The sequence below is a fragment of the Malaclemys terrapin genome, chromosome 17, assembly GCF_027887155.1.
Source record: "Malaclemys terrapin pileata isolate rMalTer1 chromosome 17, rMalTer1.hap1, whole genome shotgun sequence".
Lineage (NCBI taxonomy): Eukaryota > Metazoa > Chordata > Testudines > Emydidae > Malaclemys > Malaclemys terrapin.
Window position 1 is genome coordinate 21,502,487 of NC_071521.1, and position 23,187 is coordinate 21,525,673.

Consider the following 23,187-nt stretch of genomic DNA (forward strand, 5'->3'; position numbering starts at 1 on the left):
CTGTATTTGCTTCTTTTTTTGTCTTGCTGCTGCCTGATTGCATACTTCCAGTTCCAAATGAGGTGTGTGGCTGACCATTAGTTCGTAACTCTGGCGTTTGTAACCCTGAGGTTCTACTGTAGTACTTTACTCATGGTGACTAAATAACAACCAGTGCTCTGCACTCCTATAGCGCCTTCCGTCTGGGAACCACAACGTGATTTACAAACATTAATGCCTCTGAGCTGTGTCTGTACCATTATCCCCATTTTACAGAAGGGAAGCTGAGGCTCCGAGGCAGGCAGTGACTTACTCAAGGTCACACAACATGTTCATGGTAGAACGGGGGGGGGCAAACTTTTTGGCCTGAGGGCCACATCTGGGTATGGAAATTGTATGGCAGGCCATGAACGCTCACAAAATTGGGGGTTGCGGTGTGGGAGGTGGTGAGAGCTCCAGCTGGGTGTGCAGGCTCTGAGGTGGGGATGAGTGGTTGAGGTGCACGAGGGTGCCCTGGGCTGGGACCGAGGGGTTCAGAGGGCAGGAGGGGGATCAGGGCTGGGGCAGGGGATTGGGGCACAGGAGGAGGTCAGGGATGCAGGCTCCTGGAAGCAGCAGCATGTCCCCCCTCTGGCTCCTACACGGAGCCACAGCCAGGCAGCTCTGCACGCTGCCCCATTCGCAGACAACAACCCTGCAGCTCCCGGAAGCAGCAGCATGTCCCCCCTCCAGCTCCTAGGTGGAGGCGCAGCAACAGCCAGGCGGTTCTGCGTGCTGCCCTGTCTGTATGCGCCGCTCCTGCAGCTCCCATTGGCCGCGGTTCCCAGCCAATGGGAGCTGCAGGGGCGGCACTTGGTGTGGGGGAGTGTGCAAAGCCCCCTGGCTGCCCCTACGCATAGGAGCCGGAGCGGGGGCATGCCACTACTTCCAGGAAGCATGCAGAGGCACGGCTCGTGTGGAGTAGGGCAGGCCTCCGACCCCACTCCCCAGCGGAAGCTCGAGGGCCTGATTAAAATGTCTGACAGGCTGGCCGGAGCCCGCGGGCCGTAGTTTTCCTACCCAAGTGTAGAACCTAAACAAAAACAGAGGTTGCCTGATTCACAATGCTCCAGCCACTCATGCTCTCCCTCTAAACACCTAATAGGAAAGTGAGGCAGGGAAGAGACCAATTGTATACTGGTCAGGGCATTCACCGAAAAACCTGGGATCTGGGCTTAACCGCAGAAAGACAAAGAAATCCACGATTCAAATGAAAAACGCCGAATGACACTCCATCTACGATGTGAACCTTAGCTGCACTGCATTCTGAATGCAGGCCTGGCTGGTCAGCTCCTGCCAGAGCCAGAGGAGAAGAGGGGCCGGGTTTACAGCAGAGGGAAGGATGATGGGGTGGTGTGCTAGGTGTATGTGGAGGAGACAGAGAAGAGCGGTGAGGGAGTGGAGCTGTCCCAATGGACTGTGCAACGGTAAGAATACCGTGCTGAGGCCACAGGCTGGGGTGGCAATGGTGGCTGGAGCAGAGCAGTGGGGAAACTGAGGCAGCAGGGATATCAGCGAAGAAGAAGCGGTGGCAGGTGAGGGAATTGGAGGGAGCAGTGATGGAGGATGGGGCTGCCAGGGGCAGCAGAGGGAATGGGCGAGGGGAAGGACCAGGAAATGTGAGAAGGTGGCAGTGTGTCTGAGCGTGCTGTGTGGGATCGGGGTAGCAGTCCAAGCGTGGGCCAAGGGTAGCAGGGGCCAGGCACTGAGGTGGCAACTGTAGCAGGCGGTTCTCTCAAGGAGTGAGACAGTGGAGTTGGGTAGTGGGGGCAGGGAAGGGGGCCGGGTACCAGATGGAGGGAAGGCTGAGGCGGCTGGGGGTTGGGGCTGTGGGGAGGGGCATGCAGTGAGGGGGGATGAGGCAATCGGGGTGTAGTAGTGGGCAGTGGGGGTGAACTCTGGGGGAGCATCGGGAGGCAGCAGGGGGTAGCCATGGGGCAAAACAGACATGGAGTGAAGTTGCAGAGGGAACAGTGTGTTGGGGGGTGCCTCCTACAGACGGCAATAGCCTGTTGTCATGTCAGGGCTGGTGGAGACAGACACACAAACCACTGACTTTTTTTCTTTAAAGGGAGTTATTATTATGGCGGAGTCTCAGAAAGTTCCCGCTATGCTTGCTCCAGATTTTCAGAACAGCTGCCGGAGAGTGAGCCCTAAAAATTCCAAACCTCGCACGATGATTTCTGAGCGCCGGCGAGTGAGTATCGGCCTTAGAATGGCAGCTGGGCTGCGTCTTCCACCATGGAGAGGTGACCGGCTCCTCGCGAACCCCAACACTTGAGCTAAAAGCAGCACTCACGGTCAGTCCTTAGCTAGAGCCCGCCTCTTTGTAAGGTGCTTCCGGACAACAGATGCACACCATGTCTCATGCTCATTCACTGGAGCCAATGGGAAAAAATCCCTCTTGTTGAAATCAAAGGGACAGGGTCAGACCCAGAACTTCCATTGAAATGTACAGCTCGGTAAAACTTTGGGTCGGAAATTTTTTTTTTTTTTTGCTAATAGATGCAGATTTGCATCAACTGAAACCTTTTGTGAATTTGTGTCAAATTGACTAAACTGTTTTGGAAAAGTCCACATTTTGTTTTGACATTTTCCAGATGAAATATTTTGGGGGTTTGATTCAAAATGACTTTTCTTTTTGAAATGTACTTAGAAATTTTTGTTTTTTAAATGGATCCAGACCAAATTTTGATATATATTTCAGAATGTCCACTAAAAAAAAATCCATTATTCACATAATTCTAATGAAGTCAATGCAAACAGGATTGGGCCTATAAAAAAGTCACCAACCCCTTTGCTTAATTACATGCTATTTTCATCAATTCTTCCACTGCACATGAATGTTCAAGGAGAGTTAACGGTACAGGAAGTGTGAAGACAACAAACTGATTTTGAGCTAGACGGAGACGCAGAAAGGTTAGACAACAGACAGTATTTCTAATTGGGGGAATATTATAAAGACCTGTATACAGTTGTATACATTTCGTTGAAACTTTGCATGTACCAGATTTCCAAGCTAGGGTTACAGCAGGACTAGAACAGGGCTTTATAATGGAAGCTGGTTGCAACCTTTAACAGTAGAGAGGTGACTGTCGCTCCATAACAATGGTATTATCATATTTTTCAGTGCTGTTTCCTCTCCTATTCCTCCTGCAACTTGATATTTTTGTTTCTGTCGGCTGCTGCCCAGTGAGTCTGGGTTTCACAGAGCTGTTCACACGATGCCCAGGGCCTGTTCTAGCATAGTTTTCGAACCCAGCAATGTGCACAAAAAGTATTCAAAAGGCACATTACCTTGCACCTGTGAATTCCCATGTAAGGGCTCTCTAGATAATCAGTGCTGTGAATTGTACTCAGAAACAAAACAAGCAGCAGAGTTTATACCAAAGGCCACATGAAGAAGACCTTAACAAGCAGGCAGCTGCATTCTCTGATGCTTCAGAGTGGTCTTCAAGGATAGTCTCAAGAAAAGTGCATTGCAGGAATCTAGCCGGGAAGTGACAAAGGCACAGTCTGCATCAGGCTACAACTTCTAAGGCAACCAGAGATGGTAGAACATATTCCAGGAGACTGCTGTTGCCAGGGCATCCAAGAGCAGCCGGGGAGAAAAAGAACCCAAGAATGCATAATTCTGACACCAAGGGTCGGTGGGTAACAGTCACAGTCTGCATCAGCTATTCCAAATGTTTCCCTTACTTGCCAGCATCATCTCTAGCTTGGCTAGACTGATCTTAAGCCAGTTAGCCTTTATCGCAGGTCCAGCCAGACCCTGGAAAGGCAGAGATTGCAGATTCCGAGTCTGAAGACAAAGTGAGACCTAGCTAAGCATGCTGATGAGTGTCACCCCAAATGTCTCTCCATCTCCCCCACATTAAATCACTTCTGCCGTGTACATATACTGGGGGATTTATTCTCATCTCCTAGACTTGCTGAGACATTGCCAATGAATAAACTGCTGGGTACATGTGTATGAGGGACACAAAAGAGGTCGCAATATGACTGGAGGCTGTCTACACAGCAATGTAAGCCTCGGGTTAGTGGGTCTCGAGTCAGCTGACCTGTGTCAGGGAACCCTGGGCTTGATTGTCTAAGTTGCATTTTAACTCTAGGTTAAGGATTTTCTGACCCGTGCTCAAACCTAGGGCTCTGGCATCCGCACTGCAGTGCACAGAAGTTCAACCTAATGAAGGTATCAGAGGAAACACACACACACACACACACCCCGCCTGGCTGCTGCTGGCTGCGGAGCGGTAAAGTGCATGGCCGGGGCTTGGGGTGAAGCATGCTCCTGCACCTCACAGAAATCTCCTTATCCCGGCTCCTGACGCCCCCCCCGGGAGGCAGGGCTAAGGGATCCCCAGGAGGCTGTGGGGAAGTTTTGGGGGCTGGCTCCTACTCCCCACCCTGACCGTGCACACTGCCCGGTGCCCCTGCACACACAGCCCCAAGGCACGGAGAGCAGAGCGGCAGAGCTTCTGGCTCAGCACAGCCAGCGGAGGGATGACCCCCAGGAGCCACCTCCCACCTGTCAGCTTTGCTCCCTGCTCCGGCAAACTCCGCGCAGCCAGGGGCGGCTCTATGTGTTTTGCCGCCCCAGGCACGGCAGTCAGGCGGCTTTCGGCGGCGCGCCTGCGGGAGGTCCACTGGGAACGCGGATTTGGCAGCATGCCTGCGGGCGGTCCGACGGTCCTGCGCCTTCGGCGTACCTGTCGCCGAATTGCCGCCGAAACCGCGGGACCGGTGGACCTCCTGCAGGCAAGCCGCCGAAGGTAGCCTGACTGCTGCCCTCACGGCGACCGGCAGGCCGCCCCGCACGGCTTGCCGCCCCAGGCACGTGCTTGGTGCGCTGGTGCCTGGAGCCATCCCTGCGCGCAGCAACAAAGAGGAGCAGGAGCAGCTACTGTGAGAGGAGCAGGAACAGGGAACGTGCTCGGCCAGGCAGTAATGGCACTTCCAGCTGCTGCGCTGGCTGCCTGCAGCGCTGCTCCTCTGCCACCGGGAACTCTGGGATACATCCAGAGGACTTCCGGACCCAAATCAAGCTGGGGCCACGTACACACAGGAAAGCAGTAGGGCTCGGAGCTTCCAGCCCTGCAGGGTCCTAGAACCTTGGATCTGGAGCCCTAGGCTAGCACATTTACAGGGTGGACACAAGGGGGGTTGGCTTGTGCCCGGGCTCAGACCCGGCCTTACATTGCTTTGCAGACATATCCTCAGCGAGAGATCCTGGCCTTAGTCAACAGGACAGTGGGAGTTCAGTGACTCAAGTCCGATAAATCAGTAGGAGAACAGAGCTCATCTTAGAAGAGGTGACAGCTGCTGTTCTGCCTCCTGGAACCCTCTTATCACGTGGTCACTGGGACAGCTTCATATCTGTCCTCTTGAAGAAATGCATCTTGGGCCAAAATCTGCTGTCAGTCACGCCAGTGGACAGCCAGGCTATCTCCATTGAGTGCAAAGTGCCGAGAACAGGATTTGGCCTCTTCTTTATGGTTGCTGCTACAGTAGATTGACTTTGGCTCCGACCTGCTTGCAGCCCGTTATGGCGTACTCCCTGCCTCCTGTAGTGTAATAGCCGAGCTGGCTAGCTAAATTCTCAATATGGCTCTGATCGGGATACAGCCCTTCCCGCATCATCTCCTCCAAGATGCAGTTTATGACATGACTCTTCTCCAGCAGACCAAATGGGATGATGTCAGCAGACTTCCAAAGAGGGTGGAAGTGGGTCAGAACAGGCTGGATAATGTACAGCAGTTCTTCTGTTTGTCTTTGCTGGTGCAGAAGGTCACTGGAAACATTCTGGAGGGCAAACGTTGTGATTTCACTGCCCCCTACGTTGCTTATTAGAACGTAGATGGCATTGAGGAACTCGTTGGTCTGGTTCGGTTGGAAGAATCTGCTGAGCGTATCCAGCAGGACTGGAGACATGAGCTCAACCTCATCCAGAATAAACAATGGTATCTTCTCTTCTATTTCTGCTCTGGTGACCATCTCGGAAATCTTTTCAGACAAATCCGATTGGCAAGCAGGAGTAGCCTCCTTGTTTGGACAGTGGTGCATCACAAAGTACTGAAGCACAAAGTCATTGTCCATGACTGAACGGAAGTGTTTAGCCAGCAGCCATCCAACATGGCTCTTTCCAACCCCAGGTGGGCCATTGAAGGAGATCACTAATGGCTTGTTGTGTATGTGGGTGGCCAGGTATTCTTTCAACAATTCCATAATTCTGTCCACAGCCACCTTCTGCCCAAATACTTCCCGGTGCATGGTTTTCTCCAGCCCATCTAGGTCATACTTCTGAAGGTTGTCATCCAGATTCTCAATAGCATTTAGTATTTGGAAGCAGATGATGCCAATGAGCAAGAGAAGGCAGCGCTTTGCTTTACTCTTTTGCTCTGTTGGAAGGTACTTTTTGGAGCTTTCTGGATACAACACCACCCTGGACTTCCTGCGGGACTTCTTCCGTTTGTATTTATTCACCACTGAATGGTCCACAGAGGTGTCAAAGGTGAAGTACTGAGAACTGTCAAAGGTGGCTTGATTAAAGAGGGCCATCGAAGGGTTACACAGGTTTGTTCGGCTCAAGGAAATCTGCCTTTGAAGAAGCCTAGTTTGGACCAGCTCTGGAGATTGTTCTCTGGGAAGGTTCAGATGCAGGCGGCTTTTCTTCAGGAACTGGACTTTTCGTCGCAGACGGATGACTGCCCGCATGGGAGAGGAAAGCAGAGAGATCTTCTTGGGAGCCGTGGGAGTCTCGGTGCGGGGCTGACTTCCGTCCATCTTGCTTTCTTCTCATAAACCATTCAAAGTGTCTTCTCTAAAAAACACAAAGACAGTGCGAAAATAAATGTATAGAAGAGCAAGAGGTGACTTGATCATACCTCCCCGTGTAGAAAATACCAGGCTCTTTTATCTAGCAGAGCACGGCAGAACAAGAACCAATGGCTGGAAGTTAAAACCAAACAAATTCAAATTAGAAAGAAGGCACAGATGTTTAGCAGTGCGGGTGATTAACCACTGGAACAATCCACCAAGGGCAGTGGTGGATTCTCCATCTCTTTCACGAAGATGCTTTAGCCACACACAAGGGCTCAATACAGAGGCAACAGGGTGAAATTCTACGGCTGTTGAGTTCAGGCTAGATGGACTAATAGTCCCGTCTGGCCTTAAAGACTCTGGATATTGAGAGAGAGAAGCTGTTAGAGGTGCACCCACTCAGGGGCTGTGTATCAATCCAGGTAATTTTATGGCCCCCATCACTCTGAGCACCCATCAGACATTACTGAACTTGTCCTCGCAACACCCTGCGAGTAGGGAAGTGCTACTATCCCCATTGTACGGATGGGGAACGGAGGCCCAGAGAGATTAAGGACCATAGTTTGCAAAGAGCTCAGCACCCGCTATCAGGGCCAGTTTTACAGAAGAGCTCACTGCCCCTTTAGCAACTGAAGTAAAGGGCCAGATTTTCAGAAGACCTGAGCGTGCTGGGTGCTGAGCTGTTTTGAAAACTTGGCTCCAGTGGTAGATGCTGAGCACTTGAAAACTGGACTCCGTGTAACTCACCCACGTCAGACAGGAAATCTGTGGTAGAACGACCAATTGTGTCCAGATCACCTGAGTCCCAGCCTTAAATCCACCGTTCCCCGGCTAGATACAACCACACACACACTGTAGCGGGGTGGACACCCGCCCCTGCCTGGCAGGGCTTGAAAGCAGCCCTGCCGAGGGCTGCAGCTCTAAAAGCTGGGCTGATTGGGGAAGCAGCTGCAGCTGGGCCACGCCCCAATCAGGCCCCAGCTGGCCTGTATAAGAGGCTGGGAGCCAGGAGCTCAAGAGTCTCTCTCTGAGTGCAGAGAGAGAAGGGCCTGGCTGCAGGGAGCTAGGGATAGCATACCTGAGTGGAGCAGGGCTGGGGAGCTCCAGCCTGGAAAGCCCCAGGTTGCGGCCTAGCGGAAGGCCAAGAGGTACTCGGGGTTGCAGAGGGCAGCCCAGGACTAGGCCAAGGCAGCAGGTCCAAACCCAACCCTGCCAGTGATGAGTGGCCTATACTGCAGTCTGCCCCAGGGAGCGGGGGCTAGTTGGTGACTGGCAGTGGCCTAGTGCTGAGGTGAGGTAGGGATAATGGGTGGGGGTTCCCCAGGGAGGGGAGACCCTAGTACTGAGGGGTGTACTGCCATGGGGCAGCACCCCAGATACAAGGGCACCGGGGTCCGGGAGAGACATGGGGCCAGAGGACAGGTGGATCACCAGCCTGCAGGGGGCGCTCCAGGACGCTGGAAGAGCTAATTCCCAGAAGTGACCAGCAGGAGGTGCCGCAGGGGTGAGTCTGGCCCTCTTACACACATACAGAAAGAAAACGCAGGACATACACAAGCAAACATACTCCACACACTGAAAGGGAGAAACGTCTAGATGTACGAACCCACATGCGTGTGCGTGCAGACACACGCACACATAGAAGCTGTTGGACATACACACAGAGAGAAGCTTATAAATGCTGGAGCTGTGAAAGCTAGTTGATAGATAAGGTGCCAGTAGATGGTACTCAGCAATAAGTAGCACAGATCCTGGGTGTTGTAGGATCAATAAAACTTGTCGTTGTGCACTGCAGATAGCTCGGGATATTAACTCGTAACATTAGACCAGAACCTAAAACACCAATGTATGAGTCACTGGGATGATCAAACCAAACACAGCAACAAGTTACACTGCCCAGATCCCTGCCCTGGACTATCCAGAGACCTCCCCACAGTGAGACACTTTCCTATCCAGCAGTAACTCAGGAGGATGTTAAACAGGAGTTACAAAAATAGAGGTTTTTTAATTTTTAAATGAGTAGGTCCAGAAAATTTATATCCAAGAATTTGTAAAGAGCTGGCCAAGGCGCTCTCTGGACTGTTAAAGTGGATTTTCTATACGTCTGGGAACACTAGGTAGGTTCCAGAAGACTGGAAGAAAGCTAACGTGCAAATATTTTAAAAGGTAAATGGGATGATCCAGGTAATTACAGGCCCGTCAGCCTGACATCGATCCTGGACAAACTAATGGAGCAGCTGGTATGGGACTCAAAAAATATTAACAATTCAAAGAGCATAATATAATTAATGCCAATGAACATGGGATTGTGGAAAACAGATCCTGTCAAACTAACCTTCTATCTTTTTTTGATAAGATTACAACATTAGTTTATAAAGGTAATGGTGTTGATGTAATACACTTAGACTTCTGTAAGGCACTTGACTTGGCACCACATGATACTTGACACTTTGATTAATAGATTAGAATGATATAAAATTAACCCCATTAAATGGATTAAAAACTGGCTAACTGATAAATCTCAAGATGTAACTGTAAAGTGGCAATCATCATCAAGTCTAGTGGGGTCTCGCAGGAATCGGTTCTTGGCCCTACGCTATTTAACATTTTTCTCAATGCCCTGGAAGAAAACATAAAGTGATCACTGATAACGTTTGCAGATGACACAAAAACTGGGGCCGTGGTAAATAACAAACTCTCAGGAACTGAAAAGATGTCCGAGCAAAAAGCAACTAGGAAACTCCTCACCTGATCGAGGGAGAGCCAGAGCCAGCATTGCCCTACAAGCGACCTGCCCGTGGATTAGGAATGGACAAATGGAGACAGGGCATCATTCCCCAGCTAATAGGCAGCCAGCGGGGGTGGCTCTTCTTGAGCTCTGAGAGGCATCACTTGTACCGTACATTGAATTCAAGGGATCACCTTTCACCCTGCAGGATTCCCAAGCTGCTGGGACTCCTTCACCCACCACTGACATGCAACCACCGCTGGGATGAGAGTGCAGCAGCCACGCTACACCAATCCCCGTTTGCTCCGGGCCGGGCGTGAGGCCTAACCTCCCCCAGGTACTATGGCGGGAACGCAGCTAGGTAAAGTGCAGCTGCCTCCGCTGAGAAACAGCTGAGATATGAGAGCCACAGGCCTCAAAACGCCCCCAGGAGATGAGGGCTTTGCTGGGACGTTTCATCATAATCTGCTCCCCACCCCTGGCCTTCGCCTCCAAGGCCCTGCCTGAGCCCTGCGCCCTCAGCACAGATAAAACACACGGGGCTTAGCTTCACCTGTGACGTGAGCCTTGCCCGGGCAGGCTGCAGGCCACTCGCCCCCAGCCAGGCGCTGCACCTGCTGCTCCCCTGCAGGTCACTCACTCCCAGGACCTAGCACAGGTGCACCTGTGGGAAAGCAGCGGGGCCTGGGAAAATGCTGCCCGGCTGCGCCACCTAGTGGCCAGTGCTTTCCAGTGGCACACACAGGACAGCAGTGAGCTCGCGGGGCAGCGCAGCGCCAGCAGCCAGGCACGGTGGGGAGCTCCTGCACTTTGCTGAAGCTCTCCTGTGAAGGGCCCGCAGCCAGGGGGCAGTGCCACAGGAGAGCCTGGTGGGGTGGCACAGACGTAGGTTGCATGGCAACTGCCTGGGCCACTGTCCGCCTGTCCCTGCAGCCTAGCCAGCTCCCGCCTGCGGGCACTGCCATGCTGCCAGCCTCCCCCGCCTTCCCCAGCTCGGCTCCCGCCCACCCCGTGGGGCCTAATGGCACCAGGAGCCCGAGCGCTGGCCTCACCTGGCCATTTCCATCCTTGGCCTGGTCCCCCTGGGGGAGCCCTGGAGCCCAGTTCAGCGCAGGGGCGACAGACGCACCTGAAGGGCTGGGGAGCAGCCTGGCTGGGACCACTGCTGGGATGGAGAACTGCTGCGGGGCGCCCCTGGGGGAGGAGCAGCAGCCGCAGCGTGTGCAGGGGAGCAGGCGAACCGCCAGGGGGTGTCCTGGGGTGAACGGCAGGAGCAGCAGCCAGGGGAAGGGGGGCAGGGGCGCCCCACGGGAAGCGGCGGAGTGAGGAGCAGAACCCTAGAAGGGAAGATGGGCCCTGAGGGAGGCAGAGCGAGGAGACTGGGCAGATCGGCCAAGAGAACCTTGGCCCAAGTAGCGGGTGGCCAGAGGCTACCCCTCCTCCTCTGACCCCTTCACCCACCGAGCCACAGACGTTTCTTCCCCCTTCCCCGACCATGCACCCGAGGAAGCAACTCCACGGGGAGAGGGTATTTAATTCTCCACCCCCTTGGCATTTCCTGGCCTAAGCTGAGGCTGTCACAAAAGGGGCCAGTTAGTGCCAATTGTGATGACCTTGTAGACACAGACCCCAGAGGCCAATGAATGGTGGCAAAGAGTCTCCATTACGCATCGCCCTCCCACGCATCCTGCTGGTCCCCCCCGAGCTCTTTGCCAGGGCAGAGAGTACGTTTGCTTTTTGCCGTCTTTCCATTTCGTTTGTGGAAGCCGGAAACATCTAAGTCACCTCTTGGTAAACGATTTATTCACGCGGGTTTTTGTTTCGCTATCGTGAGAGTAAATCATGAGTCATTCACCACAAAACAAATTAAAAGACAAGACAACAAAACTGCACGTAGGGACAGTAAGCAATGAGTAATTCTGCCCAGTTCTCTGCTTCCAGGGAAATTAGCCTCCAGCTGGCCTTGCTCCAATTACTCCTCTACTTTCTTCAGGCCTAGACATCACACAGGTTAAATATGGCTTAAGCAAGCCAGGGGAGCGAATTCATTCTCCCCCACTTCCTTCTGAGTGGAGTACTCTGCTTTTCGAATAGTTGAGAGTTCCTAATTATTCCCTGGATAGTTCTGATTGTTAGCTATGTCACTGTAACGCTAACTTTGTTAGCCCTTCATCACTACAGCTGAGATCCAGCAAACTCTGTGCACGCAGGAAGTTTGAGGAACCATGTCACACAGACCTGTAGGAGGCACTTACATTGCCAACCCCAAACGTTCAACAATCATGAGTTAGGTCTACCAAAAATCATGAGACTGGCTTTAAAATCATGGAGATTATGTACAAATAACGGATGTGGTGTTCTTTTTAAATGCCTTTCTGAGCCTTTAGGGTGCGCCAGGGTCACATTTTGAAGCTCTCTGCACATCCAGGAGGGCTGGAAACTAACTTTTTCTATAAGACTGAAGGCTGAAATCATTGCATGTCCCACTTGACTCCAGGAGCGGGGGCTTTAAGGAAACAATAATTACTGTGAGACTCAGGACAAAATCACAAGAGTTGGCAACACTGAACATTTAGTACCATGAAAGGGAGTCTATGGAACTTGTGTTGGATAATGTCACCGTTAGGACTTTTCCAGAAGTAGCAGAACCCGTTAGCTCAGATGCCCATGAGTAACCAGGGAAACGCCATGGGACAAGCCAGGAAGTGAAAGTTAAATGGTCCGGAAAGATCCTATTGGGCAGAGGGGCATGCGCAGGCTCCTAGAAATGCCTGGACATGGAGGTGTCCCTGCACAGGCATAGGGACCTTTCAGCTCAGTTTCACTCGTTCCTCCCCATCTCACAAGTTTTGGGTTTGGATGGCTCCCCGTGAGCAAGCCCGTGGGGGAGGGGACAAGCTCATCACTAAGGCTCCAGCCAGAGAATCTCAGACTGTCTTGCTGTGTTTCACCAGGAACTCAATGGTACGGGGATAGCCCGGAGAGCCCCCAGCCCTCCACAGCATGGCCCCGTCAGGCCTTGAGAGGGGGTGAAGAGCGGATCGCACTGCCTGGAGGTGCTGGGCCTTGGATCTCACCATTAGTCTGCCATCCTGTGTCACTGTGTCCCATACACTTTTGCACTTTCTGTTAGCAGAGACCTGGCGCTGCCCTTATCGGTCTCCCTGGCTGGCTGAGTTAAGAGGAGTATGCCATGGCCAGTGGTAACGGCAGTAGTGCTGGACGTGCGGCTTGTGTGCATTTGCAGGCCATGGTCCATAACCAGATGTCAGCATCCTAGAGAGGGAGATTTTCATGGAGCCAGAGGTAGACCTGACTTGGATGCAATATGCTTCTCTTGCATAAAGAAATGGTTTCTGCTCCTGCCTCACATCTGGGGAATCACAAAGTTAATTGTACGGGCTGGGGGAAATGTTCTCTTCCTAAGAGCGTTAGGGTGAAGCTGTGGGCATGTCTGGGGTGCAGTTGATGGAGCTGTTTGATGCCAACACGCTCAGAGCCAAGGTGAATGTTTCTCTCCCACTGCCCCCATTTGATGCTGATTTGCCAGGTAACTGTACTGCCCAGCAGTAATGGTTTGATCTATCTAATGTTGACTGTACTTTACCACGCTGTCTGTAACGGTAGTAACTGCAGGTTTTGAGGCAGGTGTCCTGTGTGCGGTGTGTTTGGGTGACTGCTGGACTAGGAGGAGCCTAGAGCATGAATGCAGACAGCACCCAAGCTCTCCTGGGAAACCCTGAGTGCTGCTTCCGGTCTGCTCAGTTCAGCATGGTTGCAAAGCTGTAAATCTAGGGTGACCATATGTCCCATTTTGGCCGGGACAGTCCCTTTTTTAAGCCCTGTCCTGGCCGTCCTGACTTTTTTCGCAAAAGTGTGCATTTGTCTCATTTGCTCTTGCCAACTTGATCAGTTGGGGGGAGCAGGGCTCGGACTGAAGAGCAGGCAGGAAGTCAGTAGCAGGAAGTCAGGAGAGCAGCGATGCCAGCCCCGCACAAGGAGGAAGGGGGGCTTGGGCTTGCCCCACGCGGTGTCCCGTTTTCCTTTGGGGAAATATAGTCACCCTATGTAAATCCTGTTCTTACAAACTGAGCTCTCCAAGCCCTCCCCCTTCACGGTGCGGCTGTGGCCCTGAGTCAAATGGTACATGCAGTGGTGGGACGGGGCAGAAGGAGGAAGGAAGAAATTTAGTTTCTGATGATTGGTCAAAGAGCGTATCCATTCCGTAAGTAAAGTAGACACAAGATGAAGTAATGAAATGTTCTGAGTTAGATTCTGAATTTCTGATCCTTTGCTTTATTGTCTTAGTATGTTGGTTTTGACTGGCTTTTCTGGGTCCTGTGCTGATTGGCTGTTTGCTCCAACCCTCCTCTCCACCTCAGCTCCACTAATCCACACCTGTCCCTCTCCCCCTCCTTCCCTTCATGTAGTTGATCCCCTCCTAAGTAACACTCCCCACAAAAAAGTCATGGCCCTACCATGCCATCTGCTGGTGTGTTCTACCCCTTTCCCTGCCCTGTGTCTGTCTGGTCTATTTAGACTGTAGGCTCTTCAGGGCAGAGACTGTTTACTACTCTGTATTTGTACAGCACAGAGATTGATCTGGGGGTGCTTGAGCTCAAGGATTCTATGTCCCATTTGGGATTTGCCATGAGGGTGAAAATGACACTAGCACAATGGGACCCCATTCTGGGGTCGCCCATCGGTACTACCGTCATAAACACAATCGATAATAATTCCCAAATTATTCTAGAATAGACATTAATAGTAAAACTAACACTAAATAAGTCAGGTACTCAGTACAAATTACCCAGCATTGCTACAGCTAGTTTGTTCTTATACTTCACTGCTTAATTGGTTTTAATGTCAAAACTCAACATTTCAATAACATTTTACCCAACGTTGTACTGAATTCACTAATAAATAATGAGCCTAGCAAGCAAAACCAACCACCATGCAATCAATCTTCACTTTGAAACATGCTCTGCACAGAAAACTGCAGTCATAAGAACGCAAAGCAGGCCAGGAATCTCCTACCAGACGAGCTCTGTGGTCAAAGTGACAACAGAAGTTCTGTCACTCAAGAGTTTTTAAACTATGCCAGCTCGCCATACTCTACGTCAGAGAAGTTGAATTAGACACTGTGAGAAAACTGCATGAGCTCTACCGCCACTGCAGCGCCTCCATTACAATCCCCAATGGAACTGCACCGACAATACATTATGGAGATTTTCTATTAATATTGGTGTCGTGCCCTACAGCCTCAGTCATTTCATTGAATGAGGCACTAGACAAATGTGTGGTAAACATCAGGCCCTGCCTCCCAGCGGCTACAATTTCAAAACAAGACACAACAGACAGCTGACTAAACGAACAGGCCAGGGAAAGTCAATGGGAGTTAGGTGCTTTTGAAAATCCCACTAGGCACCTATCTGCCTCTTTTGGTGCCTAAACACCTTTGTGAATCTGGCTCTAGACTCTTGCAATTTTTACCTTAAAACAGCTCCTTTGAAATATTTTTACTCATTTGCATTTTTCTGTCACCCTATATCTGCCAAACAAAGCCACCTAGCACAATAAACATCCATATGTAGGTACATTTGGACGTGGGCTCCTTCAACAGGTAAAGTGGCCAGGTGCCCGGTTTCAACCAGAAAGTTCAGTCAAAAAGGGGACCTGACAGTACTACTGACCAGACACCCAAAGTCTGGTTACTGCAGGCGGGGAGGTGCCGGATCATCACCCATGCCAGCAACTACTCAGCCAGGGCTGCCTCCTACCTGCGTTGGGCGGCTGCAGCTCCCAGCCCCGGCTCTGCAGGTGAGTCCCTCCTGACCCAGGTTCAGGGGGGGAAAGCAGCAAGTGATGGGAGCAGGAGAAAAAAGAAGCAAATGGGGGCGGTGCCTTGGGAAAGAGGTGGGGCAGAGGCAGGGTCTCAGAGGGAAGAGGCGGGGAAGGGGTGGGGCCTCAGGGGGGAAGAGGTGGGACAGGGAAGGTTCGGGCACTTCTGCTGGAGTGTCCATTTTTAAAATATTACAAAGTTGGCAACCCTATCAACAGGCAGGATAGTGAAATGTTTCAGAAATTAACATATGTAGAAAACTGCTCAATTCTCTGTTAGTGAAAGCAATGGAGAAGGGAATGTAGTTTATGACTTCACACTAGAAAAGTAGCTATGTGACTGTCTACACTGGGGGATTTTAGGAATGCCGAAATGCACCATTTTCATTTGGGAATGTCGGAATAGTTTGGTTTGCTCAAAAAGATCTACGTAAAATGTTTTGATCTTTCCAGATGGAAAGTCTCCGGTTTTGGCCAACGCTTTTGCAGTTTTTGGATGTTTGGTTTTTCAAGGAAAAGTCGGCATTTTTCACGCAATGCAAACACCAATGCAAATATTAGCAACGATTAGAATGAGAAGAAATCGGCAGCGGGTTCCAGGGTGGCAGAATCTCAAACCCGCAGGGTTCTGACTGGGTGAGGCCAGCCTCAGAACGCTGGGGAGAGCAGAGCCAGATGGGAGGCCATCCAGGGCTGAAGGAGAGGAGAGTATAATAGGCAGCAGTTGTCAATAGCTACCTCAGCAAGCTTAGAGTGACGGAGAGGCGGGAGGGGAGGCGGGAGTTCGAGACGAAACGCCTTTGACAGCAGCTCTTCTCATATGGGGGACACTAGAGCTGGCTTGGACTTTTGGGGAAAGGAGTCAGAAGAAGAGAGTGGGAGAGCATGCCTGAGCAGGGGGGGAGAGAAGAAAGCGGAGTCAGTAGCAGGGATGGACGGGGCTGAGGAGACAGCTGGAGGGGACCGTAGGCAGGTGTGCTCAGAGTCATTGGCGGAGGAGACGGGGTAACAGGAGAGGAGGGGGTGGAGGAAAGTCAGACTGTCGTGTCAGCCAAATGGTTGGCAAAGACGGGCGTGATGGGAGAGCGAGTAAGAGCTGGTGCTGGTAGGTGTAGGACAGTGTCCCTCAGGGCCCAGTGAACCAGGGCGGGAGGCTGATGCTCCCCCAAACCCACCAAACAAAGTTATCCCTCCCACAACTGAACAAGGAAGATCCTCCCCTTTTCCCACCAAACGGGGACAAGAGCCTGGCCCCTCTCCCAGCTGCCCAGTCAGACCGAACCCTCCAAGCAGCTAGATGTGTCCCGTCCCTTTGAGAGCCAAACATCTTTACATTCTGGTCTGGTGGCACCAGCTTTGTTTCCTGCCCAGCTGTTTACAAGTGAACTGAAATGCTGCAAAGCTCTGCCAGCCACAGGGCCTCAGAGCCCCACTGCATCTCCTCCCTAGATCAGCAAATAGCCCAGGAGGAAATGCCAGGCCAATGCAAAGACACCGTTACAATCATAGAGTTTAGCCTCTGGTGGTTAAGCTGCCGTTTCGGTCCCTGTGCTGGGGCAGCCCTGGCAAGGTGCGGAAGTGGCCCTGCGGGGACGAAGTTGGAGAATGTGGCCCCACACAGTGAGCACAGCGGTCTGGGGAGAGCGAGATCCCAGCTGGCCCTGGGCAGAGAGCACTCGTTGGGGGCCCTTGGAAAAGAAAAAGGCAACTCCGAGAGCGAGCAGGAAGCGGTGGGGAGAGGAGCATGAGAGCAAGAGAACAGTTACCAGGGAGCTTTTTCTCTGGGTCTCACTGGGAGAACTTCACTCCTTGTCCCTGCCTGCAAGTCAATGGAGCAGCAGCAGCAACCCAGGCAGAGTAAGCAAGGGACTCTGTAGCCGCAGACTCGCTGGCTGTCCCCCTTAGTACCAACACAGCTGTCTAAAAAGACTTGGCCAGGGAGAAAAAAGGAAATGGCAAGTGGGAGTGGCCCCTATCTCCAGCACTTCCTTCTCCCAGCTGCACGGAGACCTTATCTGTATCCTATTCTGCAGCTGTGTTTGCTGCTGGCCTGCTCACGTTCTCTGCAGCATGGACAGCGGATTCACATGCTGGCGGCTGCAGACAGGTTTTACTCCTGTTCTCTAAGCTGTTTGGAAGCAGGTCAGAAATATCCTGTCGCTAGCAGTGTCCCCTCACGGGAGAGATGCAGCCATGACGCAGAGCAGCGTGCGAACGGGGAGTGGGGGCAAGAGACAGGCAACATTATTGCCTCCATCTAGAGGCATTGGAAAATAAACAAGAACAAATGCTTCCAAGTTCAGCTCTGCTGCTGCTCCAGCTGCACAACGTTCCCGGCAGCCTGGTGCCTCCGAATCCACTTTCAGGTAGGCAGCCATCCGGAAAGCACAGCAGCAGGGCAGGCCTGGGCCTGCCTGGCACAGCAGAGCGTGGGGAAATGGGGCAGCTGCCACAGCACATTAAAAATTACCTGCCCTGAACACAGCCTGAGGGGAAAGGGGCAAGTAGGGGAAGCCAGACTGAGCACATAGTAATGCCGGACTGCATCAGACCCATGGTCCATGGATCCTGTCTCCAGCAGTGGCAGTACCGGATATTCCAGAGGAAAGCGTAAGGAATCTTGCACTAGTCAGATAGAGGATGATCTCTCTGCTCATTTTAGGGCACCTCCTAATCCCACATAGTTAGAGATTGGTTTAAGGCAAGAAGCATGAGGTTTAATAACTCCTCCAAAACTCGCTAGCATGAACTGATGGCTAGGGGAGGGATACTCAGTGGTTTGAGCTTTAGCCTACTAAACCCAGGGTTGTGAGTTCAATCCTTGAGGGGGCCATTTAGGGATCTGGGGCAAAAATCTGTCTGGGGATTGGTCCTGCTTTGAGCAGCAGGTTAGATTAGGTGACCTCCTGAGGTCCCTTCCTACGCTGATATTCTATTCTATATATTTTAAGCATTAAGTACACATATTAAGTGTCAGTATAGCAGTCATATAGCATGAATTAGCCTGTACCTTTGTTATAATCCTGTTCACATACGCTAAGTATCCCATAACACCTAGCATTAGCTGAGGTAAGCTTTGGCTTCAGTAGATAGGGAAATTGTCAGTATGAGGACATACAGTTGTTTTCTTATAGCAACAGAAAGGGTGTTACTCTCACAAATCTATTTACATTGGTACAAGCCTAGGAAATGTCTTCATGCCCCTTAGTATCTGGAATGCATGTACCCAGAACAAAGATAAGAGTGTGTCATGGTGCATGCTGTGTTCAGAACAAAGATAAGCGGCACACCATGGTACCAGAAAAACAAGATACAAAGCTAATTGGTTGAATCAAGTTTAAAATGATGTATACGGTACCTTTTACTGGTAAACATGTAGGGTATAAAACTATGGCTTTGGCAGTAACTTTGGAGAGCAAACCTTCTGCATAAGGTGAAAATAACATCACTGCATAGGACAGCTCCTCAGACACTGGAACCATAGAGAACCTTTTTCCTGTGCCATGTTAATAACCCTGACTGACACTGGTTATTTGGTCTCTGAAGTAAATTTTATAATGAACCAAAGTGTGGTCAAGCAACTCACTATACAATGTATCAATAGAGCAATCTTCCATGGACTTACCGAATTCTCTTTTGAACCCTGTTATACTTTTGGTCTTCACAACATCCCCTGGCAACAAGTTCCAAAACCTCCTCTATAGACACCTGATTCTGGGACAGTTCCTCCGATTTGTCACCTAAAGAGAACGGCTCAGGTGTGGGAATCTCCCTCACATCCTCTGCAGTGAAGACTGATGCAAAGAATCGTGTTAGCGTCTCTGCAATGGCCTTGTCTTCCTTCAGTGCTTCTTTAGCACCTCGATCATCCAGTGGCCCCACTGATTGTTAGGCAGGTTTCCTGCTTCTGATGTGCTGTAAAAAAAAAAATTGCTGATCGTTTCTGTGTCTTTTGCTAGTTGCTCTTCACATTCTTTTTTGTCTGCCTAATTATACTTTTACCCTCGACTTGCCAAAGCTTTTGCTCCTTTCTATTTTCCTCAGTAGGATTTAACTTCCAGTTTTCCAGGGATGCCTTTTTGCCTCTAGCACTGTGCTGTTTAGCCACGATGGCATTTTTCTGGTCCTCTTACTATGTGTTTGTTTTTTATTTGAGATACACATTCAGTTTGAGCCTCTATTCTGGTGTTTTTAAATAGTTTCCATGCAGCTTGAAAGGATTTCACCCTTGTGACTGTTCCGTTTAACTCGCTTCCTCAAGTTTCTGTAGTTCCCATTTTTGAAGTTAAATGCTACTGTGGTGTATATTTCTTCAGAATTTCCCTCCCTGCAAGGATGTTAAATTTAATTACATTATGGTCACTATTATCAAACAGTTCAACCATGTTCAGCTCTTAGACCAGATCCTGTGCTCCACTTAGGACTAAATCAAGAATTGCCTCTCCCCTTGTGGGATCCAGGACTAGCTGCTCCAAGAAGCAGTGATTGATGGTGTCTAGAAATTGTATCTCTAGATCCTATCCTGAGGTGACATGTTCCCGGTTCATGGGAATCGTTGAAATCCCCCATTATTACCAGGGTGTCTGTTTTTGTAGCCTTTGTAATCTCCATGAGTATTTCACAGTCACTGTCACCATCCTGGTCAGGTGGTCGGTAGTATATTCCCTACTGCTAGACTCTTATTATTCAAGCAAGGAATTTCTATCCATAGAGATTCTATAATACTGTTTGAGTCATTTAAAATATTTACTATATTTGGTTCCATGCTTTCTTTCACATATAATGCACCAGCACAACCTACTCTGTCATCCCTATGTATTTTGTACCCTGGTATTATTGTGTTCCTTGATTATCATTGTTCCACCAAATTTGGCTGTTTCACTTCAGTTTCTACCTGTACTTTTTCAACTTCTATCCCCTCCTCTTTACTAGGATATAGATTATCCCCTTTAATACATCTTCCCCTAAAGGCTGTGTCTGTCTGAACCATGTGCTCCTCCGCCCTGTCAGCTTTCTCCCAGCCCTTAGTTGAAAAACTCCTCTACGACCTTTTTAATTTTACATGCCAGAAATCTGGTTAAATTTTGGTTTAAGGTGGAGCCCATCCTTACTGAATAGGCTCGTCCTTTCCCAAAAGGCTCCCCAGTTCCTAAGAAACCTGAATCCCCCCTCCCAACACCATTGTCTTGTCCACACATTAAAACCTTGCAGTTCTGCCTGTCTAACTGGCCTGTGCGTGGAACTGGAAGCATTTCAGAGAATGCTGTCATGGAGGTCCTGGACTTTAATCTCTTATTTAGCAACCGAAATTTGGCCTCTAGGACTTCTCTCCTACCTTTTCCTATGTCATTGGTACCTACATGTACCACAATCACCAGTTTCTCCCTAGCACTACACATACAGCTATCTATATGTCTCGAGAGGTCTGCAACCTTTGCACCCAGCAGGCAATTCACCAGGCAGTTCTCCCGGTCATCACAAACCCCGCTATCAATATTTCCAATGATTGAATCCCCCTTACTATTACCTGGCTCTTTCTAATAACTGGGATTCCCTCCACCGGAGGAGTATTCCCATTCTCAGTACAAGAGAATACCTTGACACCATCTGGAAGGAGGGTCCTAACTATGGGATTGTTTCTCTCCACTCCAGTGTGATGTTCTCCTTCCCCAAGACTTTAACCTTCCTCAACAGCACAGAGGCTGTCAAAGTGAGAGCAGGGGGTATTTTCATGGAGTGTTCCCTTTTTCTTGTGTTATGAGACAGGGCACTCCCAAATAGGAGTAGGGAAGTGATTTTACCTCAGAACTGAGCATTGGTAAGACTGATACTAGAGTACTCTGTCCACTTCTAGTGACCACATTTTTAAAAGGATGTGAAAACACTGACAAGAGTGCGGAGAAGAACTACAGGAAATATTTGAATGATGGAAAAATGCCTAACAGTGAGAGACTTCAAAAGCTTGGTCTGTTTAGCTTAGCAAAAAGATGATCAAGAGATAATTGGATGAAAATGCAGAGGAGCATCATGGGGCGAAAATGCCAGGTAGTAAAGTTGTGTTTACTCTAGTGGAAACAGACGTAACAAGAAACAATGGCTGGAAGCTAAAGTTAGACTCATTCAAATTAGAAATTAGGCACAAACTTTTAACACGGAGGGCGATTAACCACTGAAACAGACTGCCACGGAAAGTGGTGAATTCTCCATGTCTTTAAGTCTTCAGATGAAGACTGGATGCCTTTGTGGAAGGTGTTTTAGCCACACGTACGTTGCTGGCTTCAATACATGAGTAACTGAATGAAATTCTCAATGTCTGTAATATACAGTTCAGAGGAGATGATATAATGGGCCCCTCTGCTTCAGAATCAACACAAAACAGATCGTTTTACACAACATGTAATTAGCCGGTAGAACTCATTGCCACAGGATGCTGCAGAGGCCAAAAATTGTGCAAGATTTAAAAAAAAAAGAGTTAATGAAAAAATAACATAGAAAGCAACTCTGAGCATCGCTGCTGCAGAAAACTACAGCTCTGGCAACCATCTCTTATCAGAGGGGAAAATAGCATGACCCCCCACCCCCTTATCCCCTGCTGCTCTATATAGCTCCATAACCCAGTGAGCTCAGCCCCATACAGCGCCCCTGGCCCCCTGCCGCTGTAATCTAGCGAGCTCAGCTCCATATAGTGCCCCTAGCTCCCTGCCCCTCTGTCACAGTGAGGGGGGCTCCGGGCAGGGCCTCCCCTGCCTCAGAGTCCGCTGAGTTTTGTCCAGCCAGAATCAGCTGGTTCTCACTTCAGGCCAAAGAGCTGTGGAGCAGATGCCATGCAAATCAGACTGTGCTGTGAAACCATGGGCAGATGTATGTGCCACATGGGAGAGTCAGTCCCCTCTCCCCTCACCTAGTCATCTCCATCCTCCCAGGGGTGCTCCGGGAAAGGTGGCACCAGCTCCGGTGGAAGGGAACGAGTGGAATGTATTTAACAGACGCCTGTGGCAGAGCTTGGCCTGGGACATGGCAGGGGAAGAAGCTGGAACCTGCTAAGTGGTCTGTTCACCTCTCAATCCTGAGGGCCCATTGCAAGTCAGAAAAATCTGAGAGCTCCTTATCCAAGGGGCCTACAGCAGTGAAACTCCCTGGACCACCCCCATCCCCTTCCACAGAAACCCAATGAGCAGCCCTGCCCCCTTCCTCTTGGCTGGGGTGCGATGCAGAGATAAGTTGGTGAGTGCAGGAAACAGAACTTTCCCAGGAGGAACAGGACCCACACTCTGATCCTGCAAGAGAGCAGAGACCACGGGCCCCACAGTGCTCAAAAGTATCTGAAACACTCGGCTCTCCAGCTTGGCTTTGCCTCACTAAGGCCTCTCCACATGCACATGTCCACAGCCGCACGCACACACACACACCACAACAACAAACCCCACTTCCACGCACAGGCTCAAAACATCTGTGCACTCGCACACACCCCTAGGTCCACCACACGCCCATTCACTCACACACACAAAGATCAACAACACACTCACACATACAAATATAACCACAACCTCCCTGCCACGGACAATCAAGCGCCGATGAGCTAGGTAGGAAGAGAGAGTGAGAATGGGAGAGAGGTTTTATTGTTATTTCTGATTTGGAATCCATAGAATCATAGACTCTCAGGGTTGGAAGGGACCTCAGGAGGTATCTAGTCCAACCCCCTGCTCAAAGCAGGACCAATCCCCATGGGTGGGACTAAGATACTACACCAATGGCAGCTGCAGCTGAGGTTTTGTTTACAG

At 50.5% G+C, this 23,187-nt stretch overlaps 1 protein-coding gene across 3 annotated transcripts in view; it reads right to left on the bottom strand.

Moving 5' to 3' along the window:
* Positions 1 to 1,837: 1,837 nt before the first annotated feature.
* TOR4A (torsin family 4 member A) overlaps positions 1,838 to 23,187 on the bottom strand; it is a 36,433-nt gene continuing 15,083 nt past the window's right edge. Inside the window, exons 2-3 of one of the 3 annotated variants that reach the window (XM_054007036.1) lie at positions 19,115 to 19,321; positions 1,838 to 6,838 (exon numbers count right to left, since the gene is read on the bottom strand). In XM_054007036.1, coding sequence (XP_053863011.1) covers positions 5,521 to 6,801 — 1,281 coding nt within the window. In that variant the 5' untranslated portion in view covers positions 6,802 to 6,838; positions 19,115 to 19,321 and the 3' untranslated portion in view covers positions 1,838 to 5,520. Of the gene's footprint in view, positions 6,839 to 19,031; positions 19,322 to 23,187 lie in introns of all 3 variants that reach the window. The other 2 variants (XM_054007038.1, XM_054007037.1) reach the window with 2 other exon arrangements.